Raw genomic sequence first — 25,783 nt, 5'->3', positions numbered from 1 at the left:
TTTTTTTATTTGATTTAGCATATCTCTTTGAAAATATTTAATAGATAGTTGCATTAAAGAGAAACAATATCTCGACCGTATCTTGATTGAGGTGTAAGGTTTTTCCTTTGGGCCATATCTTCATTTTTCCTAGTATAGATTGTAGTTTTCTGTTGTCTAGGCACCTGATTGCCTTGGTTACCCCAGTCAGACTTTCCCAGACCAGAACAGGTTCAGGTCTCAGAATGGGGTTATATTCAGGGTGTATCTTAGAGGAAAGACAGACTTTCCTGTGAGGTTTCCAGTTGCTGTGCTTTCCCTAACCTGCCCAGCAGGTGGCACCTGTCAGCCTGTCACTCCTGACTGGTGTAAGGAGGTGTGGCCTCCTCAGTTTCTGTTTTGGCTGTTTTTCCCCAGGCTCTGGGGTCTGGTTCTGAAGGGAAAGCTGAGCCCTACCTCCTTACTCTTAGGGAAGACACACCCCCTAGGGATTTATCTTCTGCATTTGAATAGTCTCTCTGTCTCTGTTATCTCTACCCCTGTCTGGGTCAGAGCATGAAAATGGCTGCAGCTCTCTCTTCTGAGCCCCTGAGGTTGAGAGAGAAAAAAAGGGACAGAAAGCCCCCATTTGGAGCCAATACATGGCTCCCTAGTTTCACTCATCAGCCAGAGGTAACACTCAGTCTTCTGATCTCCCAGGACAGAAGAATCCTCTGGTTCTTTAAGGCCAATCATCACTGAAAGCCTCTGTCTGCTTGTTGGGGATTAGTAGCTTGTATTGAGCAGTCCACATTTGTTAATTCAAACCCCAGCTGGAGCTCAGCTGAGCTATATTTGCTCTCTCAGAGAGTGACACAGTCTACCACAGTGAGATTTTGCCTTCAGCCTGCCATGGGGGGAGGGGGCTCTCAATGTGGTTTTGCAGCTTTTACTTACAGATTCTAGACTGCAATCTCAGGCATTCTTCCCAATCCATGTTGGTGTACAATGTGTGGACAGTCACGGTTGTCACCCAGCAGTTATTCCAGATTATTTACTAGTTGTTCCTTGCTGTTTATTAGTTGTTCCAGGGGACTGACTAAATTCCACTCCTCTCTCTGCTGCCATCTTACCCCTCCCTACACATTATTTTTGAAGATTGACACTGAAGAATTTAGGAGTAAAAATTGTTTGTTGTTTGTAATTTGCTTTTAAATACCTCAGCAAAGAAAGAAAAGGTTGAAGCAAACATGCCATATTCTTAATAACTACTGAATCTAGGTGATGGGGCTATAGGAGTTCATTGTGCTATTCTCTCCAGTTCTGGGTATGTTTCAAAATTTTCATAATAAAAAATGAAGTGCCATATTTAACTCCTTTATGGACTATTATTTTCTGGTTGAGTTTTTGTGTTTTTTTTTGTAGAATTTCTATGCTTTTGGGTGTTTGTTTGGACCACAAAATAATAAACTTTCAATATATCTTAAAAGATTATTCTGCTTTCTTAATTATATGCTTGATGTCCGATGGAACCCAATTTCTTCTCAGAGCCCTCACTTCTGCTTCAGTCGGGCCTGGCTGTTTCCCATGACTCCTGCATAGTTATCATCCTATAACTGTCCTTAACTGACTTCCCGGTTAAAGCAACTGTTTCTTTTAACTCATACTTTTTCTGGGGATTCTACCCAAAAAATGGGTGTGGGAGAAGTAAACTTTGATTTCTTGCTTGTCTAAAAATGTTTTTGCTTTATGTTCACATTCTTGATCAATAATTTGGCAGGATCAAAATAATTTCTCCCACTGATTACTTCAGGCACTGGTCCAGCAAAACAGATGCTAGCCTGATTCTTAATCCTTGAACATGACCTTTATTGTCCTTTCTGAAATCTTTTAGGATATTCCTTATTTGGCAGTTATAAAATTTTATGAGGCTGTGTCTAGATGTAGGTCTTTTTTCATTCATCTTGCTCAGGTCTCCGTAGGCTCTTTCAGTCTAAGGACTCATAGTTTTTTCTCCACTTTGAGAACTTTTCTTCTATTATTTCTTTGATAATTTCTTCCCTTTTATCCTTTCCTGGAATGCCTATTTTTTCCTGTTTTGTTTTCTATCTAGCTGCTTGCTCTATACTGTATGACAATCCAACTTTATTTTCAGCCCCTCTTAATTTTTTCAACCAAAAAGATTGGTTTGAATTTTCTTGTTCTGGTTGTTTTTGATAATATGGATACAACATTTTCTCAAATTTCTCTAAAAAATAACAATTCATTTTTTTTAAGGTTTATTACCTAGAGATTTTCCTCATGGCCAACTGGTCTGCTGTTCACCTTGTCCTTTCTCTTTCAAGGTACTTGATTCTGTTGTGCCCGCATGTCTGGGTTATCAGTTTGGAGACACTCTCCTCCCTGCAATACTCAAACGAGGAGTCCTCGACTTGGGTGCTGACAACACACTAGTGGCCCTAAGTCCCTTCCAGTTACTTCCTTCAATTTCTCTTGAGAAAGCTATCCGGTTTTGTTTTGTTTTGTTTTAATTTCCTAGAGATAAATCCTAGATTGTTTAGAACTTTTTATGCAGCATGAGGGAGGGGATAGGATAGCAAATCCTGCAGTGATTCTATAGACAGGTCTTCAACTAATCTTAATATTTTCTGATCTACTTCTCACTCTTACAGTCCACAACAACTAAAGCTGAGCCTGGAGACACTTTGCTTTAGCTGGGATGGTCACTCCTAACCCCATCTTAACCCCCTTTTATGTAAATTTTTCGGAGTTTCTTCCAGTCTGTTTAATAAGTAAGCAATCTTCTCCATCTTGCAATCTCTAATTATAATTCCTCCCTTCCTTTCTCTCTGCTGTTAGAATTTATTTCTAGTTGCATTTCTTTATCTCATTTTAGTGGGATCTTGAGTGGGAGAGGAAGAAAATGTGTGTACTTAGACCACCATCTTGAACTGGAAGTCATGTTTACTTTAAAGAGCTGGAAAATATAACCAAATGTGATTATCTATCTACCTACCTACCTACCTACCTTTCAGATACTTATATCCAACTTCCTATATCTCAACTTGAGAACCTTACAGGTGCCCTGAACTCAACTGTCCCAATCATCTTCCCCAACACACCTGGGCCTTCTTTCAGCATCTTCTATCTTGGTTCCTTTTCATGATTCATTCTTGACTACCACCTCTCCCTCAATTCCCATTTCCAAAGTGTCAACAGGTCTGGTCAAGTTTAACCTTCGAATTATTTTTACAATGAGGCCACATTGCTTCATCTGCTCTACCACCACTCTAGACCAAGCCCCCATCAGATTTTAACTTAACTTGGAAACACTTCATTTTGATACATTTTAAATGGTCTCCCCTCCATTTGCCTTCAGAAACTCCAGCTTATTTAAAATGCATGTCAGTGGACTTTACCATCCCTTATCCCTCTTTTTGGCTATTATCTTTGTGCACTCAGCCACTTCTCCCTCATTTGCTAATAACTTCTAAGACCTGGATCACCAGCTCATTTCCACCACTAGATCTACTGTCATTCTTGACTAATCCAATATTCACACTGAAGATCCACCTAACATTTTTGCCTCTCAGTTCCTTGATCTCCTTAATGATGATGATTTTTTATTGCATTTCACCTCAGTCACCCCACTCATAACATCAATCCTTAATTCCTCCTTCCCTCATATTCTACACCCAATTCAAACCAAATTATGACAGCTTACCTCCAGAATAGTTCCTGAATCTGGGTATCACTTTTTCACCCTTGTCAATAATCCTAGTCAAATCAACCATTATCTTTTACTTGCACTACTGCATCAGCCTCCTAATTGATCCCATCTCTATTCTTCATATCATGAAGTCTATCTTCCACACAGTAGTCAGAATGAGCACTTAAAAATGTAATTCAAATATTATTACCACACTCGCCAATGGGTGGTTTCCACCGCATTTAGGATATAATTCAGACTCCTTTCCATGGTCTCTGAGATCTGGCCTTCACCTACCTTTTTTACTCATCTCTCTCTATACTTCCCCTGATTTGCCATCATTTAGCCACACTGGTCTTCAATTATCCTTCAAACTTATATCTTTAGACACTATACTTAAAACATTTGGTTTGCACAACCTTTTTTAGTGTTGCTGAAGTTGCTAATTTCTAGGCTTTGTTGGAGGTAGATGCTTATTATTTCTATACAGAGCTAACTTTTTCAAAAGTTAGAACCTTCTAGTGCTGACAAAAGGAGGAAACATACAAGTTCTTTGAGATATATGGTTCACATGAGTTTTCTCTAAATGAAAAACATAATGACTAAAAATATTATAATACACCTTTTGGTCTTTCATCTAAGTAAAAATGAAGTTATTCTAAAGGTATCTTAAGAGTTTGTTAAATACAATTATGTTAATACACGCATGTAAGTACAAAGGGGAGTTCTGTGGTGCTGTAATGTTTTTGAATATGGCTGTTCATTACGATGGGGTAAGCTTGTGAAAATTCATTGTGCTATACATTAGTATGTATATCATCTGTATATATATTATACTTCAATATAAAATTTGAAAAATCTGTACCTCTTTACAGAAGTATGTATAAGAAACACTTAGCCTAAAGGAGAAGGTATGGAGCTGTAAGGAAGGGAGATATTTCATTAGATGTACCTTCCTGAATTTAGTATATACAAGTAGTAATTTTAGTTTTTAAATTCTATTATATTTTAAATAGAAATAAATATGTAATAAAGGTAGTAGATATTGGGCATCTTTCTTTTTATATTTCCTAAAACTCAACACAATACTCGAACCTTAAATAACCTACTTAGTGTACGCAAAATTATTACTTCATTGTAGTTTTCTTTAAATGTTGAAAATATTAATATAAACTTGAGATATTGAAAAAAGAATCCATATGAATAGCAGTTCTCAAAGCATCATCTATGAACTCCTTGGAGTCCCCCAAATTCTTCCAGGTGGTCTGAAAGGTCAAAATCATTTCATCTTGATACTAAGACACTTTGGTCCCTCTTTTCCCAAACTGTTTTAATATTTGCACCAATGGTGCAAAAGCAGTGATGGGCAAAACTTTTGGTGCCTTAGCATGAATCAAGGCAGTGCCACCAAACCATTACCAGTAATCACTGTATTCCTTACCACCACACACTCATAATAAAACAGGCCAGTTTTACTTAAGAAAGTCCTCAACAAAGCAGTTACAGTTATTAATTTCATTAAATGGGGATCCCTGAACACACAACTTTTAATATTCTGTGTGATGAACTGGAAAATATGCATAAAATGCTACATACTGAAGTACAATGCTAGAATGAGGACAAACACTTGTTGAGTGGCAAGCTGAATGTTCGGTTTGCTAGAGCTGCCGTTATGCAACATACCAGAAATGGATTGTCTTTATAAAGGGGATTTATTAGGTTACAAATTTACAGTTCTAAGGCCATAGAAGTGTCCAAACTAAGGCATCAACAAGAGGATACGTTCATTGAAGAATGGCCGATGGCATCTGGAACAGCTCTGTCAGTTGGGAAGACACGCGGCTGGAATCTGCTGGTCCTTTGTTCCCGGGTTCTGGTTTCAAAATGGCTTTCTCCAAAATGTCTCTGGGCTTCTGTCTCTCTTAACTTCTTCAGCTTCTGTGCATCTAAACATCTGGGGGTACTCTCTTAGCTTCTCTGGAACAAACTCTGGGCTTCATCACTTAGCTTAGCATCTCCAAGCATCTTTCTGTCCGCATCTCCAAACTTCAGGGTCTCTGTCAGTTCTGAGCTCTCTTAAGGACTCCAGTAAACTAATCAAGACCTACCTTGAATGGGCCTCCATGGAAATAATCTAATCAAAAGGTCGCACCCACAGTTGGGTGGGTCACAGCTCCATGGAAACAACCTAATCAAAAGATCCCACCCATAACAAGTCTGCACCCACAAGACTGGATTAAAAGAGCATGGCTTTTGTGGAGGACATAGTAGATTCATTCTGAATTAGTTACTTTTTCTTGGAACACTATTTTTACTTGAAAGAAGGACTAACAGACAAACTGTGATTATCAAGACTTGGTTATTTGGGAGGCATTTTATTGCAAATGAATGAAGTGAGCATGTCACTTTCAGGAAAACAACTGATGGTACTTGTTGCTAACAATAAAATGCCAGTTTTTGAGCAAAAATTAGAATTTTGGCAAACTTGTATCTGCTACCACAAGCTTGACAGTTTCCCAATAATTAAGTACTCTTCTGATGAGATCAGTGATAAAATTAACCAATGTAATTTTTTTATATATTGTACAATGAAATGTTTCAATATTTGGAACTCTACATAACTCAGTGAACCCATACTTTCAAATGATCAACGCATGATGTAATAAAATCATACATGGGCAAGAATCATTGAAAGTGCAAGACAGACCAATGGATTTTGATGTAACAGAGTATGAAGAGTTTCAGAATCTGGTTTCAGATTCTACTTTGTAACTGACTTAAAAAACTACTACTTGTCCAGTTTTGGTACAGTATCAGAGAATATCTATAATTATCTGGAAAGCTATTAAAATGTTCCTCTCTTTTCCAATGACATAGCTATGTGAGGCTGGACACAACAGATTGTATCTTTCAGAGTGTAAAGAGGTCCTGAGATCAGAAAGTTTGAGAAAAGTAGAAGAACGAATGGTAAGAGACTGTAGCCTTATAGCTAGATCCTGGAGGGAAGATGTGCCCTACAGTTACCCTGGGTAAGTAACGGGATTCAGAGCCTTACTGTGAGAGCAGTGGAGAGTAGACTGAAGTTTTTATCTCAGGCTCTTAGTTCCCTCAACATGAACAAAGGGGGTGAATCAGAATCTCCAGAGGGTATGTATAGTTCTAAAAAAATGATAATGAATACTATCATTCTGAAAACAAAATAACTCCTATTGTTTTCAACCTATGAATAGCAATAACAACAAAAAACAATTTGGCCAACGATCTGCAGAAGATGCAGTGATGCAAAAAGGACACTGATGAAACAAATAATGATGGAAACTGAAAAATGAGGACATGCTGTGGTCTAAAGCAGCTTTCCTTAACTTTTTTAAAGCTGCTTTGATAAAACATAAAAATCTCACCCTACAGCTGTCCTCTCCTGAGGTTTACGCAATGCCTCGCAAAATAGACCAAACATATAATGCCAAGTTCTGATCGGCAGAAACCATTTTATGAAGGGCCAAAGTAATGCAGACTAAGTGTGCGGTTCTCAGGTGGTCTAGCTCAATGCAAAAATAAAAATTAGAGGTCACAGAATACAGCTTTGTCCTCAATCTCAATTGTTTTTAGAAAGAGCATGACAAAAATCAGAAGTTGTAAATAACTACTTATTAAATTCCACATCATCTAACAGCTTAAGAGTAAGAGTTGCAGTGGCTACAAATGAAAGCTACACTATTATGATATTTTAGAATGACAGCCACCTTCACCTTCACCTGCAGCAGAAACTACATGATGATGGCTTTCTTACGTACTACCTGTGTGACCGCAGACAGGCCATTTAGGCTTCCTAGCCTCAGTTTCTTCACCTGTAAAGCAGAGATAATAATACCCTCGGACTTCTTAGGTATTTTGTGAGGACTGAATGGAGTAATAAATGGAAAGTGCTTGTCACACAACACATGCTATGTGTTAGCTATGATCATTTTCACAAAATATTCCTTGACTGGCTATATTAATCCAATTTGGACACAATTGCTACACTGACATTTTCAAGAAGTAAACATTGTCTCCCTAGACAAAATTCTACAGTGAGCCACATGGAATGAATGCATTAAGAAGAATCTCTTTTTTTCCTTTCAAGACAAGATATGTTCAATTAAAGAAGCATCAAGTTACAAATGTCTAAAACTAAGGCACTCTAGAGTAAAGTCTCATCTGATTTCCTAAAATTTTATAGTACTAACAAAACTACTGCTCTTTGTTTAAAGCAGTGATAAACATTGTAAATTTTTTTGTTTTTACAACTACAAAGCTTTATTGAAGGACACGGAGGCTATAAAGAAATTACAAAGAAAGCAATTCCATGTTTTTGGTTAGGAAGATTCAACATCAAAAATATATAAATTTTCCACAAATTGAGCTACAGATTCATATACTTCCAATCAAAATTCTAAGAAGGATTTTTTTCCCAATCAAGTCTCTTTATTCTGATAATAGGATACATGCATATATTCCTTTATATAGAATTATATTGTCCATTCTATTTTTTCCCTCTGTAATCTAATTTTAAATAGATTTTAGTTTTTACAACAGTTTTACAGAAAAATTGAGAAGACAGTATGGAGAGTTCCCATCTACTCCTCACACGTAGTTTCCCTTATTATTAACCTCTTAACATCAGTATGGTATGTTTGTCACAACTGATGAACCGATATTGATACGTTTTTATTAACTTCCGTCTATAATTTATTTAGATTACCTTAGTTTTTACCTAAGACCCTTCTCTGTTCCAGGATCCGATTCAGGGTACCATATGACACTTAGTCACTATGTCTCAGTTTCTGTGACTCTTCTTGGTTTCTGATGGTCATGACAGTTTTGGGGAGTATGGTCAGGCATTTTGTAAGCTGCCCCACCTTTGGGATTTGTCTGTTTTACTCATGATTAGATTGTGGTTAAGGGTTTGGGGGAGGAAAATCACAGGGGAAAAGTTCCAGTTCATCACATCACATCAAGGGCATGTGCTTGCAACACGATGAGTCAGCACTGCTAATGCTGACTTTGTTCGGCTGAAGAATCTCTCAGATTTCCCCACTGTGAAGTTACTCTTCTCTCCCTCTCCACACTGTACCCTTCACTAAGTAGTGGGGAGTTATGTGTCTCCTCCTTAAAGCAGAATATCTACATAATTATTTTGAATTTTGCAGGAGAGATTTGTCTCTTTTCCCTCCACTTAATAATTTATTTAATCATTTATTTACATCCGTATGAACTCATGAATATTTATTTTATACTCTGGATTATAATTCAATACTATTTTATTTTTTTGCTTAAAGTTTTAGTCACGGTTCTCCAGAGAAACAGAACCAACAGGATATATATGTAAGTATCTGTGTATATGTGTATGTAAATATTATGAGATTTATTATAGGGATTGGCAAGTCTAAATTAGTAGGGCAGGCCACAAGTTGGGAACTCTGACAGAGGTTTCAATGAGTTCTCCAAGACAAACTGGCTGGCTGAACTAGAAACAGAAATTCTTCTTTTTGACTGATTTTTATCATCAGTTCTCCCTTTAAGGCCTTCAGCTGACTGGATGAGACTTCTGTCATTGCTGAAGGCAATCTCCTTTGTTAGTTCTAGATGCAATCAACTGATGAGTGATTTAAAGCCACAAAATATCATCATATTATCAATCTGGCCATCAACCAACCAAGTTGGCACATGCATGCAACCATCACACTCAAGTTTTTCCAGCTTTGGTCTTTGGGAACTCTTTCACTTGGGTCCTGTATAACTTTGACATACTTCCATCACTGTGTTTTTCCTTCCTTCCTTCCTTCCTTCCTTCCTCCCTCCCTCCCTCCCTCCCTTCCTTCCTTTCTTTCTTTCTTTCTTTCTTTTTTTTAATACTTTCTTACTTTCAGGTACTACAAGGTACTCCAGGCTCATTTTGTTTATTTCTTGCCCTCTGTTATGGAATCAGCCATTTCTCCAAGGAGCCCTGGTTCCTTATTGGAGAATGACATTAGAGACCAAGATCTGGGAGCTGGGTGTGCTCACTGCTAAGTTCTTTACTGGATAAGGAAGGTAGACTGTGTACATTAGTGATAAAAGAAAATCCTTTAAATCAAAACAGGCCCTTTGTTTTGACTGGGACCACATTTGAGGTCACATACAAAAATCCAAACCAAAGGAACTTCCAAATATTTACAATCCAACTCCACAATCTGTTTTCCTGACAACTTAAGGGACTTCTGAATTATAAGCAATTTACTTTAAAACTTTAGAATTAATTAACATTTTTAAGAGACAGGAAAGTTAAATCAATCTAATAGCCAACAGGGATCACAAAAGGAAAATTTGTTTTTTTAATTTTTAAGTTTAATCTGGAGTAAAGGTACTTTAATTTCTCAGAGAAACACCTCAGAATTAAGTGGTTCCTACTCTATTTTGGCTGCTTAAAAAAGCAATCATCTTAATTTAAAAACAAACAAACAATTACTTAATATAGCTTATTTTGGGGAAAAAGTTACTGGAATTGTTTCTGAACAATATGCTATTACTATATTTGATGTAACAGATTTTGATGAGCTCAAAGCACACACACACACACACACACACACACACACACAGATACTTAGTGCTCATTCTCGAAAGGAAATGTACTCAAATGAAGAAGCTACTCTTACTGGTATAAAACATTTATGACTGGGACTCATTCTGGGCTATTTGATCCAACAGATACATTAAACTCTCTTTTGTTTCTTATCAGTTTCTAAATCAAAGTGTCTTGCTTCAAGTGAACATAACATATTACTTGGTGTCTTTAAGGACTTGCTGGATACAACTGCAAACATCTGGACCAACCAAACATCTTTAGCAAAATAAAACGGATCAAAAAACTCTCTGCTCCTTCCTGTTTGACAGACAGCTGCATCTAAATCTGCTCCTGCAGGGCCAACAGCATCCCTGAGACACCATGGTAAAGGCTGGAACGAAAAGATTTGGCCATAGCGGGCACCTTGTCACCAGGGCCACTTTTCTTTTTACTTTATTATTTTTATTTACAATATTTATTTATTTTTAATTGTGGTAAAATACATATAACATAAAAATCATTTTTACCATCTTAAGTGGACAATTTTTTGTCACTAAGTTCATTGACAATACTGCGTAACTTTTACCACTATGTATTTCTAGACTACTTTCATCATCCCAAACAAAATTCATACTCATTTAGCAATAATTCCTCATTCCCCCCATTCCCCCCACCTCCAGTAACCATTATTCTACTTTCTGTCTCTTAGACCTTTCTTATTCTAAATATTTCATATAAGAAAATCATAAAATATTAGTCCTTTTGTGTCTAGATTACTATATTCAACATGATGTCTTCAAAGTTCATCCACGTTGTTGCATGTACCAGCACCTCCCTTCTTTTTAAAGCTGAATAACATTCCATTATGCACATACCACATTTTGTTATCCATTCAGCTGCTGATGGACACTTGGGTTGCTTCCATCTTTTGGCAATTGTGAATAATGCCGCCATGAACATTAGTGTGCAAATATATGTTTGAGTCTCTGCTTTCAATTCTTTTGGGTATCTAACATAGGAGTTAACCTGCCGAGGGCCCTTGGCCCATTTTTTAATTGGACTGTATTCTTGTTTGTAAGTTGTAGATCTTTATATATTCTGAATATTAAACTCTTATCAGATATAGGGTTTCCAAATATTTTCTCCCCTTCTGTAGGTTTTCTTTTCACTTTAGAAGGACTTAACTTCTGCCATTTATTTTTTCTTATGGCTTCGAGTTACTGTCTCCTGTATTTAGCATTTCTTGTAGGGCATGTCTTCTGGTAATGAACTTTTTCAGCTTTTGCTTATGTTTCTTAATTTCTCTCTCATTTTTGAAAGATAATTTTCCCAGAGACAGAATTCTTGGTTGAGTTTATTTCTTTAAGGACTTTAATTAAATATGTCATCCCACTGTCTTCTGGCCTCCATGGTTCCTGATAGAAATCCACCTGTTGGGGATTCCTTGCATGTGACAAGTTTCTTTTCTCTTGCTGCTTTCCAAATCTTCTCGTTGTCTTCAGATTTTGACAATTTCACTGTAATGTGTCTTGGAGTAGGATCTCTCAGAATGTATCCTTTTAGGCTTCCTGGATATGTCTATTTCATCAGATTTGGGAAGTCTTCAGTCATTATTTCTTCAAATTCATTTTCTGCCTCTCTCTCTGTTGTCCTTCTGGGACTCCAATGACGCATATGTTGTTGCACTTGGTGTCCCACAGGCCCCTCAGGCTCTGTTCGTTTTTCTTCATTATTTTTTCTTTCTGCACCTCACATTGGATACTTTCAATTGTCTTGTCTCCAAGTGCTTTGGTTCTTTCTTCTGCTTTTTCAAATCTGCTGTTGAATCCATCAAGTGAATTTTTCATTTCAATGACAGCACTTTGCAGCATGAAAATTTCTGTTTGGTTCTTTTTAATAATTTCTATTTCTTTATTTTGTTCAGACAACATTTTTCTAATTTACTTTAGTCCTCTGTATATGGATTTCTTTAGCACATTGAACATGTTTAAGACAGTTGATTTAAAGTCTGTGACTGATAGTTCCAAAGTATAATTTCCTCTGGGATTGTTTCTGGCAAATTCTTTTTTTGTTTTTCCTGTGAATGAACCATACTTTCCTGTTTCTTTGTGTGTTTGGAAACTTTTTCGTTGAGCACCGGACATACCGAGTGTTCTTGTTTGCTAATGCTGCCGGAATGCAAAACACCAGAAATGGATTGGCTTTTATAAAAGGGGGTTACACAGTTACAGTCTTAAGGCCATAAAGTGTCCCAGGTAATGCATCAACAATCGGGTACCTTCACTGGAGGATGGCCAATGGTGTCCGGAAAACCTCTGTTAGCTGGGAAGGCACGTGGCTGACATCTGCTCTGAAGTTCTGGTTTCAAAATGGCTTTCTCCCAGGACGTTCCTCTCTAGGCTGCAGCTCCTTCTCAAAATGTCACTCTCAGTTGCTCTTGGGGTGTTTGTCCTCTTTTAGTTTCTCCAGAGCAAAAGTCTGCTTTCAAAGGCTGTCTCCAAAATGTCTCTGTAAGTTGCAGCTCCTCTCTCAGCTCATGTGTATTCTTCAAAGTGTCCCTCTTGGCTGTAGCAAGCTCGCACCTTCTGTCTGAGCTTACACAGAGCTCCAGTGAACTAATCAAGGCCCACGCTGAATGGGCAGGGCCACACCTCCATGGAAATTATCCAATGAAAGATCTCGCCCACAGTTGAGTGATCACATCTCCATGGAAATATCCAATCAAAAGTCTCCAACCCAATCAACGCCAATACGCTTCCTGCCCACACAAGACTTCATCAAAGATAATGGCGTTTTGGGGGACATAATATATCCAAGCCAGCACACCGAGTATCAGGTTGTTATAATTCTGGAAATCTAGTTCTCCCACTCCTCTGGGATTGCTAGGTTTGTTGTTGCTGTTGCTGTTGAGGTCTAGAGCTATCAATTTGTGACTTTTCCAAACTATTTTTGCTCCCAAGTAGGGAATGGAAAGAAAAATGAGAGAGAGGGGAAAAAGGTACTGCATTTTTAAGATTACTCTGCCATTTTCACCTGAGGGGGGTTGGAACAATGGCTGCCCTCAGAGCTGGTCCCTCAGTGATCTGAAATAGCTGAACAAAAGCAGTGATCAGTGAATAGACCACCCTCCCCAGGATTTTGTAGGAGTAGCTCCTACGCCCACCCTGGCACCAGCAAGCTGCACCAGAAGCCTGGGCTGCAGTCCTCACAGCTGTCTTCTAAGCAGCTGGGGGATGGGTAGCTGCTGCATGGAGGGTAAAGTTCACAGATATTTATCGCAATTCACCAGCATCTTTGTTCAGCCCTTCAGTGGATGTTGCAACAGTCTACTACACTCTAGGGTCTCAAAAAAGTTGATTCAGACAGTTTCAGCCATTTCAATAGTCGTACTGAAAGAACCCAAGACGGCAGCTAAGTAATTCAGGGCCAGAAACACCTCCGTGAAAAATACTAGATAAAAGCCAGAAAGTGACCCAGAACACCAGTCCCAGCGATGCACCAACCAGATAAAGTCTCCTAAATCCACAGGGACTGTGCATTTGGTGAAACTGGAGTCTGCATTCTGAAACTACAGGCTGGGAGTGCCCCTGTATGGCCCGGCGGCCCAGGGCTTCTTCCCTGGAGGGCCAGTGCGCACTTGTGATGTGGCACAGCCTTCCCTCGGCAGGGGTCCTGGAAGAGCACAGCTGAGAAAGGGGGACCCGCTCGGAAATTCCAGGGACCCTACGCCAGTGCCAGGGACTTGTGGGTTAGCGGCAGAGACGATCTGTGGTGGGACTGAGGTGAAGGCTTGGACTCTTGCAACAGCCTTAAATCTCCAGGAACACCTAGGAGGTTTGATTATTGCAGCTGCCCTGCCTCCCTAACCACTCAGACACACGCCCCACATTCAGGGCAGACAGCACCAACAACACACCCAAACTTTGTGCACCAATTGAACCCCACAAGAATTAAAGCCCCACACACCACAAAGACAAAGTTGGGGAGAACTGACTTTAGGGGAATAGGTGACTTGTGGACGCCATCTGCTGGTTAGTTAGAGAAAGTGTACGCCACCAAGCTGTAGATCTGACAAATTAGAGACTGGTATTTTATAGACCCTGAAAGAACCCTATCAAGTAAAGCAAATGCCAAGAGGCCAAAAACAACAGAAAATCTTAACGCATATGATAAAACCAGATGAAATGGAGAACCCAAACCCAAACACCCAAATCAAAAGATCAGAAGAGACATGGTACTTGGCGCAATTAATCAAAGAACTAAAGTCAAACAATGAGAGCATGGCACAGGATATAAAGGACATGAAGAAGAGCATGGCACAGGATATAAAGGACATAAAGAAGACCCTAGAAGAGCATAAAGAAGAAATTGCAAGAGTAAATAAAAAAATAGAAGACCTTATGGAAAGAAAAGAAACTGTTGGCCAAATTAAAAAGACTCTGGATATTCACAATACAAGATTAGAGGAAGCTGAACAACGACTCAGTGTCCTCGAGGACCACAGAACAGAAAATGAAAGAACAAAAGAAAGAATGGAGAAAAAAATTGAAAAAATCAAAATGGATCTCAGGGATATGATAGATAAAATAAAACGTCCAAATTTAAGACTCATTGGTGTCCCAGAAGGGGAAGAGAAGGGTAAAGGTCTAGAAAGAATATTCAAAGAAATTGTTGCGGAAAACTTCCCAAACCTTCTACACAATATAAATATACAAAGCATAAATGCCCAGCAAACTCCAAATAGAATAAATCCAAATAAACCTAACTCCAAGAGATATTCTGATCAGACTGTCAAATACTGAAGAGAAGGAGCAAGTTCTGAAAGCAGCAAGAGGAAAGCAATTCACCACATAGAAAGGAAACAACATAAGACTGTAGTGACTACTCAGTGGCCACCATGAAGTTCAGAAGGCAGTGACATGACATATTTAAAATTCTGAGAGAGAAAAATTTCCAACCAAGAATACTTTATCCAGCAAAATTCTCCTTCAAATTTGAGGGAGAGCTTAAACTTTCCACAGACAAACAAATGCTGAGAGATTTTGCTAATAAAAGACCTGCCCTACTTGAGATACTAAACGGAGCCCTACCGACAGAGAAACAAAGAAAGGAGAGAGAGATATAGAGAAATTTAACAGACATATATAGAACATCACATCCCAAATCACCAGGATACACATTCTTCTCTAGTGATCACGGAACTTTCTCCAGAATAGACCATATGCTGGGACATAAAACAAGCCTCAATAAATTTTTTAAAAAACTGAATTTACTCAAAGCACATTCTCTGACCACAAAAGAAGTCAATAACCAGCAGAGACTTAGAAAATTCACAGACACCTGGAGGGTAAAAATTAGGGGGAGATGAAAACATTCCCGGATAATCAAAAGCTGAGGGACTTCCTCATCAGTAGATCAGTCCTATAAGAAATGCTAAAGGGAATTGAGCAGGCTGAAAGGAAGGTACACTAAACAATTGACTGAAACCACATTAAGGAATAAAGATTTCCAGTAAAGATCACATGGTAAATATAAATACCAATACTACTGTATTTTTGATTTGTAACTCCACTATTTACTTTCTACAGGGTCTAAAATACATAAACGGTAATGATAAATCAGTGGTTTTGGACTCAATGTAAAATATGTAATTTTTGACAAGAACTACATAAAGGTAGGGGAATGGAGGAGTAAAGGAACATAGTTTATGTGTCCTATTGAAGTTAAGTTGGTATCAAAGAAAAACAAGATTGTTATAGACTTAAGAGGTTAAATTTAAGCCCCACGGTAAACACAAAAAAAGTATCAGGGAATATGACCATAGAGATGAAAAGTAGAGTATGGGTTACAAGAAGTGGGGGAAGGGGCAATGGGGAGTTAAGAAATGAGTGTAGGGTTTCTGTTTGGGGTGAAGGGAAATTTCTAGTAATGGATGGTGGGAAGGTGATAGCATTGCAACATTCTAAATGTGATTAATCTCATTAATGGAATGCTAGGGAGGGGCTGGAATGGGAAGATTTATGCTGTATATGTTTCCACAATTGAAAAAAAAAAAAAAAAGTCTAAATAGATAATGACAATTAAATGCCAAGGATGATCTTAGATGCGATCTGAGGATGGAGGAGAGGAGGTTCAAAGGGACACAGTTGGGACATAAGAAAAAAATGAAATATAGAATGTAAGCTTTGTATCAATGCTGAATTTCTTGAACTTCTTAGCTACGCTTAATGGGAATGCATAAAAGAATGTTCTTGTTCATGGGAAATGTATACATGAATTATATTGTTTGTTCAAGGATGTGTGCAGCCTGCTCTCAAATGTTCATAACACAGAGCAATAGATGATGGATGATAGGGAGGGAGGGAAAGAAATGGTGGTGTGACAGGATGTTAAAGTTGGTGGATCAGGGTATCAGGGGAGGCGGGTTGGGGTATGCCGGAGTTCTGTGTATGGGGTTTGTATTGTTTTTGCAACTGTTCCTTTAAGTTTGCATTTATTTCAAAATAAAATTTAAAAAAAAAATAGTTGTACTGGTGGATGGATTGATTCCTGGAGTTTCCTACTGCACCATCTTCCAAAAATCCTCTCCATGTCACTGCTGCTTTTAACTCCAGCAAAGCGGAGGCTGTCACCATCAATGACCCCTTCATCGATCTCAATCACACAGTCTACATCGTCATTATGATCCCACTCCAGTCAGGTTCAAAGGCCCTGTCAAAGCTTAGAACAGGAAGCCTGGCAACAGTGGAAAGCCCGTCTCCACCTTTCAGGATCCTGAAAGTGCACATCAAGTGGAATGATGCTCATGCTGAATATGTTGTGGAGTCAATCCTGGAGAAGGCTGAGGCTCAGTTAAAGGGTGAAGCCAAGAGCCATCACTGCTGCCCCTTCCATCAATGCCCCCCATGAAGAAGTACGATAATTCCCTTAAGATTGTCAGCAATGCTTCCTGCACCACTGACTGCCTGGTCCCTCTGGCCAAGGTCATCCATGACAACTTTGACATCATGGAAAGACTCATGACCATGCCATCACTGCCACTCAGAGGACTGTGGATGGCCCCTCAGGGAATTGTGGCACGATGGACATGGGGCCACCTAGAACATCATTGCTGCCTCTACCGGTGCTGCCAAGGCAGTGGGCAAGATTTTCCCTGAGCTGAATGGGAAGCTCACTGGCATGGCCTTCTGCATTCCCACCCCCAATATGTCTGTCATGTTGTGGATCTGATCTGCTGCCTGGAGAAAGTAGCCAAATCCAAATATGATGATATCAAAAAGGTGGTAAAGCAGGTATCAGAGGGCTACAGGGCATCCTAGGCTACAAGGAGGACCAGGTTGTCTCCTGCAACTTTAACAGGGAAACCCACTCTTCCACCTTTGATGTCAGGGCTGGCACAGTCCTCAGTAACTAGTGTGTGAAGCTCATTTCCTGGTATGATGATGAATTGGACTACAGCAACAGGGTGGTAGATCTTATGGTCCATAGGGCCTCCAAGGAGCAAGAGGCCCTGGACCATGAGCCCCAGGAAGAGCATGAGAGAAGAGAGAAGCAATCAGCTGGGGCATCCCTGCCCCAGTTTGATCCCTCAAAACTGAGAATCTCCCATCCTCCACAGCTTCCATCCCAGACCTCCTGAAGAAGGGGAGGGGATTAGCTTAGAGAGCCCTACATTGTCATGTACAATCAGTAAAGTACACTGTATCCCGGCAAAAATAAAATAAAAACACATAAGGCATTATTCTTTGGGCTACCAAATTGGGGTGGGGGGTGGGGAAAACAATGATGTATCAAAATAATGTGCATAATTTTTCTTAAAGGAAGAACTATTCATATTTTAAAAGGAAAAATATGGAAAATTATATTTGTCATAAGGATTTAAGAATAATCATTATCCACACTAGCAGTTTTTTCATACTTGTTCTTTTTAATATTGGACAAGGTATCCAGTGCTGCTATGAACAAAACAGAAATCCACTCTGTATGGGAGCCAAAGGGCACACCTAGATTGGACATCTGAGACACAAGGAACGGAGTCCTAACAAAACATCTGGACACCTCAAAAGGAAGATGCAAAGACCCAGTCAAGGTTGGTACTAGTAAGTGTAGCCATGAAATGAAAGTCAGGGTTCAGGGAATTCAAAGGCAAATAAGGAAGCAAAGTTAGAGAAGAAACACTTGATCAACTGGATGGCAGAACCTGTCTAAGGGTCAGGGTTGCATTACAAGTGCCAAGTGCATACCTGTCTGATCTTGCTTCATGGGTTTTGCAGGCACTGCCATTGCCTGATGCCACTACCTCCTTTAGCCCTTTCCCTTTATCCCTTTTCTCCACTTACCAGGGTGATATCTGGGATCTGTGAGATGGTGTGGCAAAATTGCCAACAAGTTGGGTTTGTTAAGCAGGTTTGCAGCAGGCTTCCCTGCCTGGTCCTGGAGCCAATAATGCTTCTGGACTACTGTGTACTGGAAGTGACCCTGGTACCAGCAAGGTATTTCGATCAACATTATCCAAACAGGGCACTACTGACTTCCAGCATTTCATGAGATGCCAAACAAGTGTTCCAAGATAAAAAAGTTGATGCTTGTGGTTTTTTCTTCATTTAGTGCAAGTTACTCATTTTTTTCTTATAAATTAACATTTGTCCTCGTATTCCGTTTTTAATGCACATTAAACATGGGTTAAAGTTATAATTTCTTAAAGCAGTTAAGGAGTCTATTAAATCATGAATTATTTCATGTTCTTCTAAAATGTATTTTAAAACAATATGTGGTAGGAATGATTCCATTCCAATGAAATTATAGAACAGGCAAAACTAATCTTAGGGATTAAAATCAGAACAATAGCCATAAAACGGGAATTAAGGACTGGAAATTAAAGTAGGCAAGCAAACAAGAATGGAAGTCAAAACAAGGGCCATTCAGATTTAATTTAAGTAGACCAAGACACTGTTCTGCTAGTGGCTCCTTTTAAAAGATCAGACCCAATTATTTTTATTGTACATTTTTAAGAGTTCAATCTAATGCCAGACCCAGAATACAAAAGAAAGCATTTCAATTACACAAAAACTTAATAGTTAATCATCCTGTTTCTGACCTCTTAGGGCAGAAAACCTCAGGAAAAAAGCAGCCTAATTATCTTTAAAAACTTTAAAAACTTTATGGAGAATCAGTTTTCATGAACAGGTCTGGGTGGGAGCACTTTATAGAGAACAACTGCAATCCCAAAGGGAAGAAAATATGATGCAATATGAGGATTGTACCTCATCTCCCCAAAATTGGACCTGAATTGAATCATCTTTAGATCTAACTTCCAGTCTACAGGGAATGGAGGGGAAAAAGTAACACGTTAAACAACCACAGGCAGCAATCAGTCAAACCCAGAATGTGGTATAGTCTCCATCATAACTGACTAATTTCTTCAACAAATCAAAGGGATTTTAAAGTGGGGGGGGGAAGGGGAATCTTCTAGAATTAAGAAACCTAACCACCAAATACAGTAAATGGACTTTTTTGGCTCTGAATTTGACTAAACCAGCTATAAAAAAAATTTATCAATCAGGGAACTCTGAGTATGGACTGGATATTAGAGGACATTGAGGAAGTATTGTTAATTATGTTAGGTATAGTAATGACATTGTGTTATACAAGACAACATTTTTTTAAAAAGTATAAAACTGAAGTATTTTAGGGTATTAATGAAATTATTTACTTTATTACTTCAGCAAAAAAAGGGGGTGATAGATGAAATAAGTATGGCAATATGTTAATCGTTGTTGAAGCTGGGTAGCAGGTACATGGAAGTTCATTGTACTCTCTATTTTTGTGAACTAGTAAAGACAAAACAAACACCGAAAAATAATCCTGTGGGCAGAGATCTAGGATCCGAAACTGCAGGATTTGGGGAGTATGTCTGAATGGCAAGGAGGAAAATGAGCTGTGATGGTTATTCTTATTGTATGACAAAATAAGACAGGAGAAACCAATTCTCTTATCCAAGGGAGTTGGAAGGAGAAAGCCTGTGAGACAGATACATGCTGAGAGGCCACAGAGTGACAGGGAGGGAAGCCGAGTCTCTAATTTGGGTCCTCTCTGAGGTCTGTCCCCCACCCAAGGAAAGTATGGGGACTGTTTCAACTTTTAGAAGGGAGGAGCAGCCACAAGTTTGCAAAGGACATTTAGAGGTCTAATTTGGAAGAGAGCTTCCTACAAGAAAAAGTACTGTTGTGCAAATAGAACAGGAATGGCTAAATTTTTTCTTAGAAAGGAGGAAGATTAACTGAGTTAAAACTGAAAGATAAAGTTATATTATGAACTCAATTGAAGTTTAAAATTGAGTGTTAAGTGCTTAAAGGTAATATAATCACTTTTTAAATGGGAACTAGCACAGAAGAACTACCAGTCGCTTCTGAAGTTATAGAGATAAATACGTGTGTAACTATTTTTCTCTTTGGAAGAAATGCAGAATTCTCTTCTTGGAAAATGAAACTGAATGGCACTAGTAACATTGTGTGATAGTTAGAACACACACAAACCCAAACACACACACACTGTTCACCTTGGGACAATAATACAAGATCTCATTTATTTGACAATCACAAAACATTTGAGCACTTTCTATACACCAGGTACAATACTGCCTGTTAGAGACAACAAGGTGAATACAAGACAGTAGAGAGAGAGAGAGACGGGGGGGGGGGAGGGGACCACCCCTGCCTCCCTTCTCTCAGAATTCATAAAATAAGGGAAAACAAGAAACTGACGCACCAGCTCCATCTTCGATGAACCCAAAAGCTAAATGTAACTGTATCAGCAGGGTTCCCCCATAAGCTGATTTGTACCAGAGAATTCTGCAAAGACTCAAGAGTTGGGAACCCCCCTAGGGACTGCGGGGGCAAGGAAGAGGCATGGGACTGGTTGAAAACTGCTTTAAAGGGTGGTTATGCCTCCAGGTCCCCTCAGGTTTCCCACAACTGTTAAGAGCTGAGAGGGTTATTAGTTTCTAAAGAAATTAAACCAAAGAGACCCTGTACTAGGAACATCAAAAATATAGAGGGGGGCGATGAGGATGGAAACATGGCCAGTAAATGGAAGAAGTGGATAGTGACATGCCTCCTTCAGGTTCCCAGCACAGCTGCAGCCAGCTGTATGCTCACCCAGGCAGGAAACTGGAAGCCCCTCTGGGCCAAAGCTGCACAACCCCAGAGGGAAAGATCCACAGAGACAGAAATGAGAAAGCCAGCTCATCCTCCAGTCACCTTTCAGTGAGGCCAGAGAGGTCCCTAGCCCTATCCAAAGTCCATGCTCCCAAGACCTAATCTTCCTATCATTTACATATGAATGGAGATTCATATTTACATATGAATGCTAAGGATACCAGGCATTTCAGGAAACAGAAACACAGCAAGGAGAAGAAAAAACTTCAACAAAACTCCATGATCATCAGATTCAGGAAGAAGAAAAAACATTTTATTTACAAAACAAGAGTAGTATGTTCCCTGCAAAAGGAATAATCAGAGAAGAAAAGGGCTCTTGGAAATTAAAAATGAAAGCCAAACTTTTAAAAATGAATTGAAGGGCTAGAAGATTAGGACATCTCTCAGGAAGTATAATCAAAATACAAAAAGACAGATAATAGGATAATTCCTTTAATAAGTTACTGTTTACATTATTATGCATGAAATTATTATGTAATGCTAATTTATTAAATGGCTTATTAAATATTGATTTAACAAGAAGTGAAGACAAAACCATATTGGGAAGGTAAGAGGAAATGAGCTAAATTCTCATCTACCATAACAGGAAGTTAATTTATATTTTCTAAAATCAAAGAATCAATAGAGTCATATAAGGACATTATTTAGACTTGTCATAGTCAAGAGTTGAAAGTAGTTGTCTCTGGGGCACAGGATCAAAGGATTGGGAAGAAGGGAGGCAGGCAATTGTTTTGGCACTATCTGATTTATAAGTATGTGCAAATCTCACTTTAATAAAAACAGAAATTAATGTAAAAAAGATCAATGTGGCACCACCCCTGTTCTCAAGGAGTTTACACTCTATTGGAAGAGACCTGCAAAACAACAATAAGTACAGTAGCACCCAATAAATGATAGGACAGAAGGAGGCAATCTGAATAGCACTGAGGAGCAAACTGGAAAGATTTTGGAAATAGGGGATGACGGAGGCTTCTTCCAGCAACAGTCTGTGCATATTAAATTTCCTTTCTAAAACACTAATGGTGGCATTCCTTCCACACACTTTTGCATCTAGCATTTTTTACTTCATATACCTTGAAGACTGTTCCTCAGAAAGTCCTTAAATATAGCTGTTGTTTGTCAAGGATGCTTTAGTGAAGTCTTGAAGGAGGATATTCTATGTGCTTATTTTTTATTTGCAACCTTAAAACAATGCTTCTTATAAAAAATTCAACAATATAAAAAAATTCAAAATAAAAGGTAGAAACCCTCCCTCATTCCCTGACTCCTACTTCCCAAGGATAAGCACTTTTAATTTCAGTATATATCCTCCAGTATATATTTTTCTATAAAAATAAAAATATATACCTATGTAAATACTATTCGATACAAACTAATCCTATAACACAATGTTTCATTGACCAAGTATATCTTACATACATAAGTACACATAAAATACATTAATAGATATTCTTTTAAAGTCTCTTAAAGTCAAGGATTTTGTGACAAGAAGTATTAAGAAAATTTATTGGGTGTCAACTTACCAACACAATCGCAACACTCATCCCAAAGAGTACCTAGACAAAGCATACACTCTTTACAACAGGAACAATTGCCTTCTCCAGGCCGGCACTGGCAGAGCTCCTAGAAATAAAACAGATGTTTAAACTTAAAATTCCAAGTAACTACATTTTAAATCATTACTTTTTCAGCAAAAACAAACAACAAAAACAAATTTTAAAAAACCCACAATATTTGCATTAATATTTTACTCTTGACACAATTTTTCATTCAATATCACTATTTGTAGGAACATACTAGCTACAATGTCAAGTAACAAATTTGGCAGTCAGTGAAAACATCTGGGATGTTTTTACCTTATTTTAAAACAAAGAAAGCATTTTGCTTGGCAACTCATAACTTTTATCTCCCCACCACTCACCACCTCACCAAATAACTGAGCACAAGAACAAAGTCTGCTTTTCAGCTATTGGGGTTCATTGTGGAAATTAATTTAAATGTATGTAGTGACAGCATTCAGGAGTGGCCTGAGCCTTTGATCTCCTCCAGTCCCTTCCCCTCTAAAAGGTATGGGCAGCTGTGATTTCTCAACCTTATGTAAAGTGTGAATGAAAGCTCTTCAAAAAACTGCTATTTCTGCTGATCTGTGACATATTTAGAACAAAACAGTGAGCCGCCTTGGGGGGAAGGCTGCTTACAAAGAAGGCAGTAACTATTCCTCTCCCTGTATCCACCTGCTTTGCAATGTAACTTTGCAGTTCCTCTGACCAAGACAAAGGGTCTGTTTCCAGATCCCTGAATTTAGGCACTCTTCAGAGATCAGAGCAATTCTGATAACAGAATTTGGTGGAAGCGACATCATGTCAGTTCTGTGTTTAGGCCTCAAGAAGCCTTGGGTGCTTCCACTCTTTCTCTTAGAAATCTGCCCAGCTGCCATGTGGAGCTGGGAGAACCTGGTAGAAGACAAAAAACATACAGAATAGAGAGGTCAGTCCAACTGAAGCTGTTCTAGATCAGCCAGCTGCCAACACAGCAGCTGACAACAGACACAATGACAAGTGCAGAAAAACCACTCCACAGACGCAGGCCCCAACTCCCTACCCACGAAAACAAGAGCTAAATAAATGGTTATCATTTTACGACCCTAAATTTTGGGATGGTTTGTTCCTCCACAAAAGCTAATTAATCCAGACTGCTTTGTAAAGGTAGCTTCAAAACAATTCCTTGCCCTTGCCCTGTCCCTCTCTGCCAGTTTGGATCTATTATGCCCCCCAGAAAAGCCATGTTCTTTAATCTTGTGGGGGCAAGCATATTAATCTTTTTGATTAGGGTATGGCTCTTTGATTAGGTTGTTTCCATGGAGATGTGACTCACCCAACTGTAGGTACGACATTTTGATTAGATCATTTGCATGTAGGTGTGGACCTGTCCATTCAGGGTAGGTCTTAATTAGATCACTGGAGTCCTTTAAGGGGCTCAGAAAGAGGGACAGGAGCTGGAGCCAAAAGAGATGCTTAGAGATGCAGACAAAAGGACATTTGGAGATGCTAAGCTAAGAAATGAAGCCCAGGGTTTGCCCTGGAGAAGCTAACTAAGAGAGGACCCCCAGATGCTTAGAGAGAAACATCCTGGGAGAAAGAAGCAAGGATGCAGAGGAGCTGAGAGAGAGGAGCTAAGACAGAAATCCAGAGACATTTTGGAGAAAGCCATTTTGAAACACAAGCCAAGAGCAAAGGACCAGCAGATGCCAGCCATGTGCCTTCCCAGCTGACAGAGGTGTTCCAGATGCCATCGGCCTTTCTTAAGTGATGGTATCCTTTTGTTGATGCCTTAGTTTGGACACTTATTGCCTCGGAACTGTAAATTTGTAACCTAATAAATCCCCTTTATAAAAGCCAATCCATTTCTGGTATTTTGCATAATGGCAGCTTTAGCAAACCAGAACACCAGACTGCCACTCCTAAACAAACTCAACTTAATTCTGTAGATACCGTGGCCTACTTGGCTTTCCCTGGCTTAAGAGATACCATATATATTTTATAAGAAAAACAGTATTTTATGATTTGGGGGGAAATGACTATATTATACAGAATTGATTTTATTCTCAATCTTGGAAGGAACCTCATAGGTCAACTAAGCCATCTTTCCATCTGACACTTAAATCTGTTCTATAATGTTTCATCAACAAATGGTCATTCTAGCTCACGGATGATGAGCCTGTCCCAATCTGTAAAGCTCTAATAAGTGTTTTCTTATACTGAACCCAGCAGTCTGCTCTTTAAGGCTCTCCTCCCCCAAACAAATATCATTTCCCTTCAGCAAAGCCATTTTAATTTTCAAGGTATCTGCACTCAACAGTTTGGAATGTCTGCTGCTTATTGTTACCCACCCGTGACTTCCCCTTCCTGTGTCTCCACAGCTATGTTTTGAACTACGTGACCTTTCCTCTCCTGGACAACAAATAATTGGAACAAGGGTAGAAAACAGAGTGAAGCCAAGGTAACCGGATTCTATTCCAAGATTTTAGTAGTGGGACATGCATATTTTCCAATCTCTGTTAAGAACTTGAACTGGGGGTTATGCAAAACTGGGATTTGGGAGACCATGGTTGGCCACACACATAACAAGGAGAAGAAACAGAGGAAGGAGAAAAAGTGAGAGACCATACAGCACTGGATAGGGGAGGAAAAAATGCCATTTTGACTCCCAATGACGTTCTGGTTCTTGGTTCTACTCCTTGGAGAGGCCTGGCTGTACTTCCTGTTCTTAGTTCCCTTGGGATAGTCTTATCAGTTGGAGTAGGCTTTAGACAAAACA

At 39.0% G+C, this 25,783-nt stretch overlaps 1 protein-coding gene across 2 annotated transcripts in view; it reads right to left on the bottom strand.

The window, feature by feature from the left end:
* TWSG1 (twisted gastrulation BMP signaling modulator 1) overlaps positions 1–25,783 on the bottom strand; it is a 69,967-nt gene that overhangs the window by 12,693 nt on the left and 31,491 nt on the right. For both annotated transcript variants that reach the window (XM_037806313.1, XM_037806312.1), the window contains exon 3: positions 22,990–23,089. In XM_037806313.1, the coding sequence (XP_037662241.1) occupies positions 22,990–23,089 (100 nt within the window). The remainder of the gene's footprint in view (positions 1–22,989; positions 23,090–25,783) is intronic.

The sequence above is a fragment of the Choloepus didactylus genome, chromosome 16 (genome assembly GCF_015220235.1).
Source record: "Choloepus didactylus isolate mChoDid1 chromosome 16, mChoDid1.pri, whole genome shotgun sequence".
Classification (NCBI taxonomy): Eukaryota; Metazoa; Chordata; class Mammalia; order Pilosa; family Megalonychidae; genus Choloepus; species Choloepus didactylus.
The sequence above is the reverse complement of the archived record's forward strand: the minus strand, read 5'-3'. Positions and strand labels throughout refer to the sequence as shown.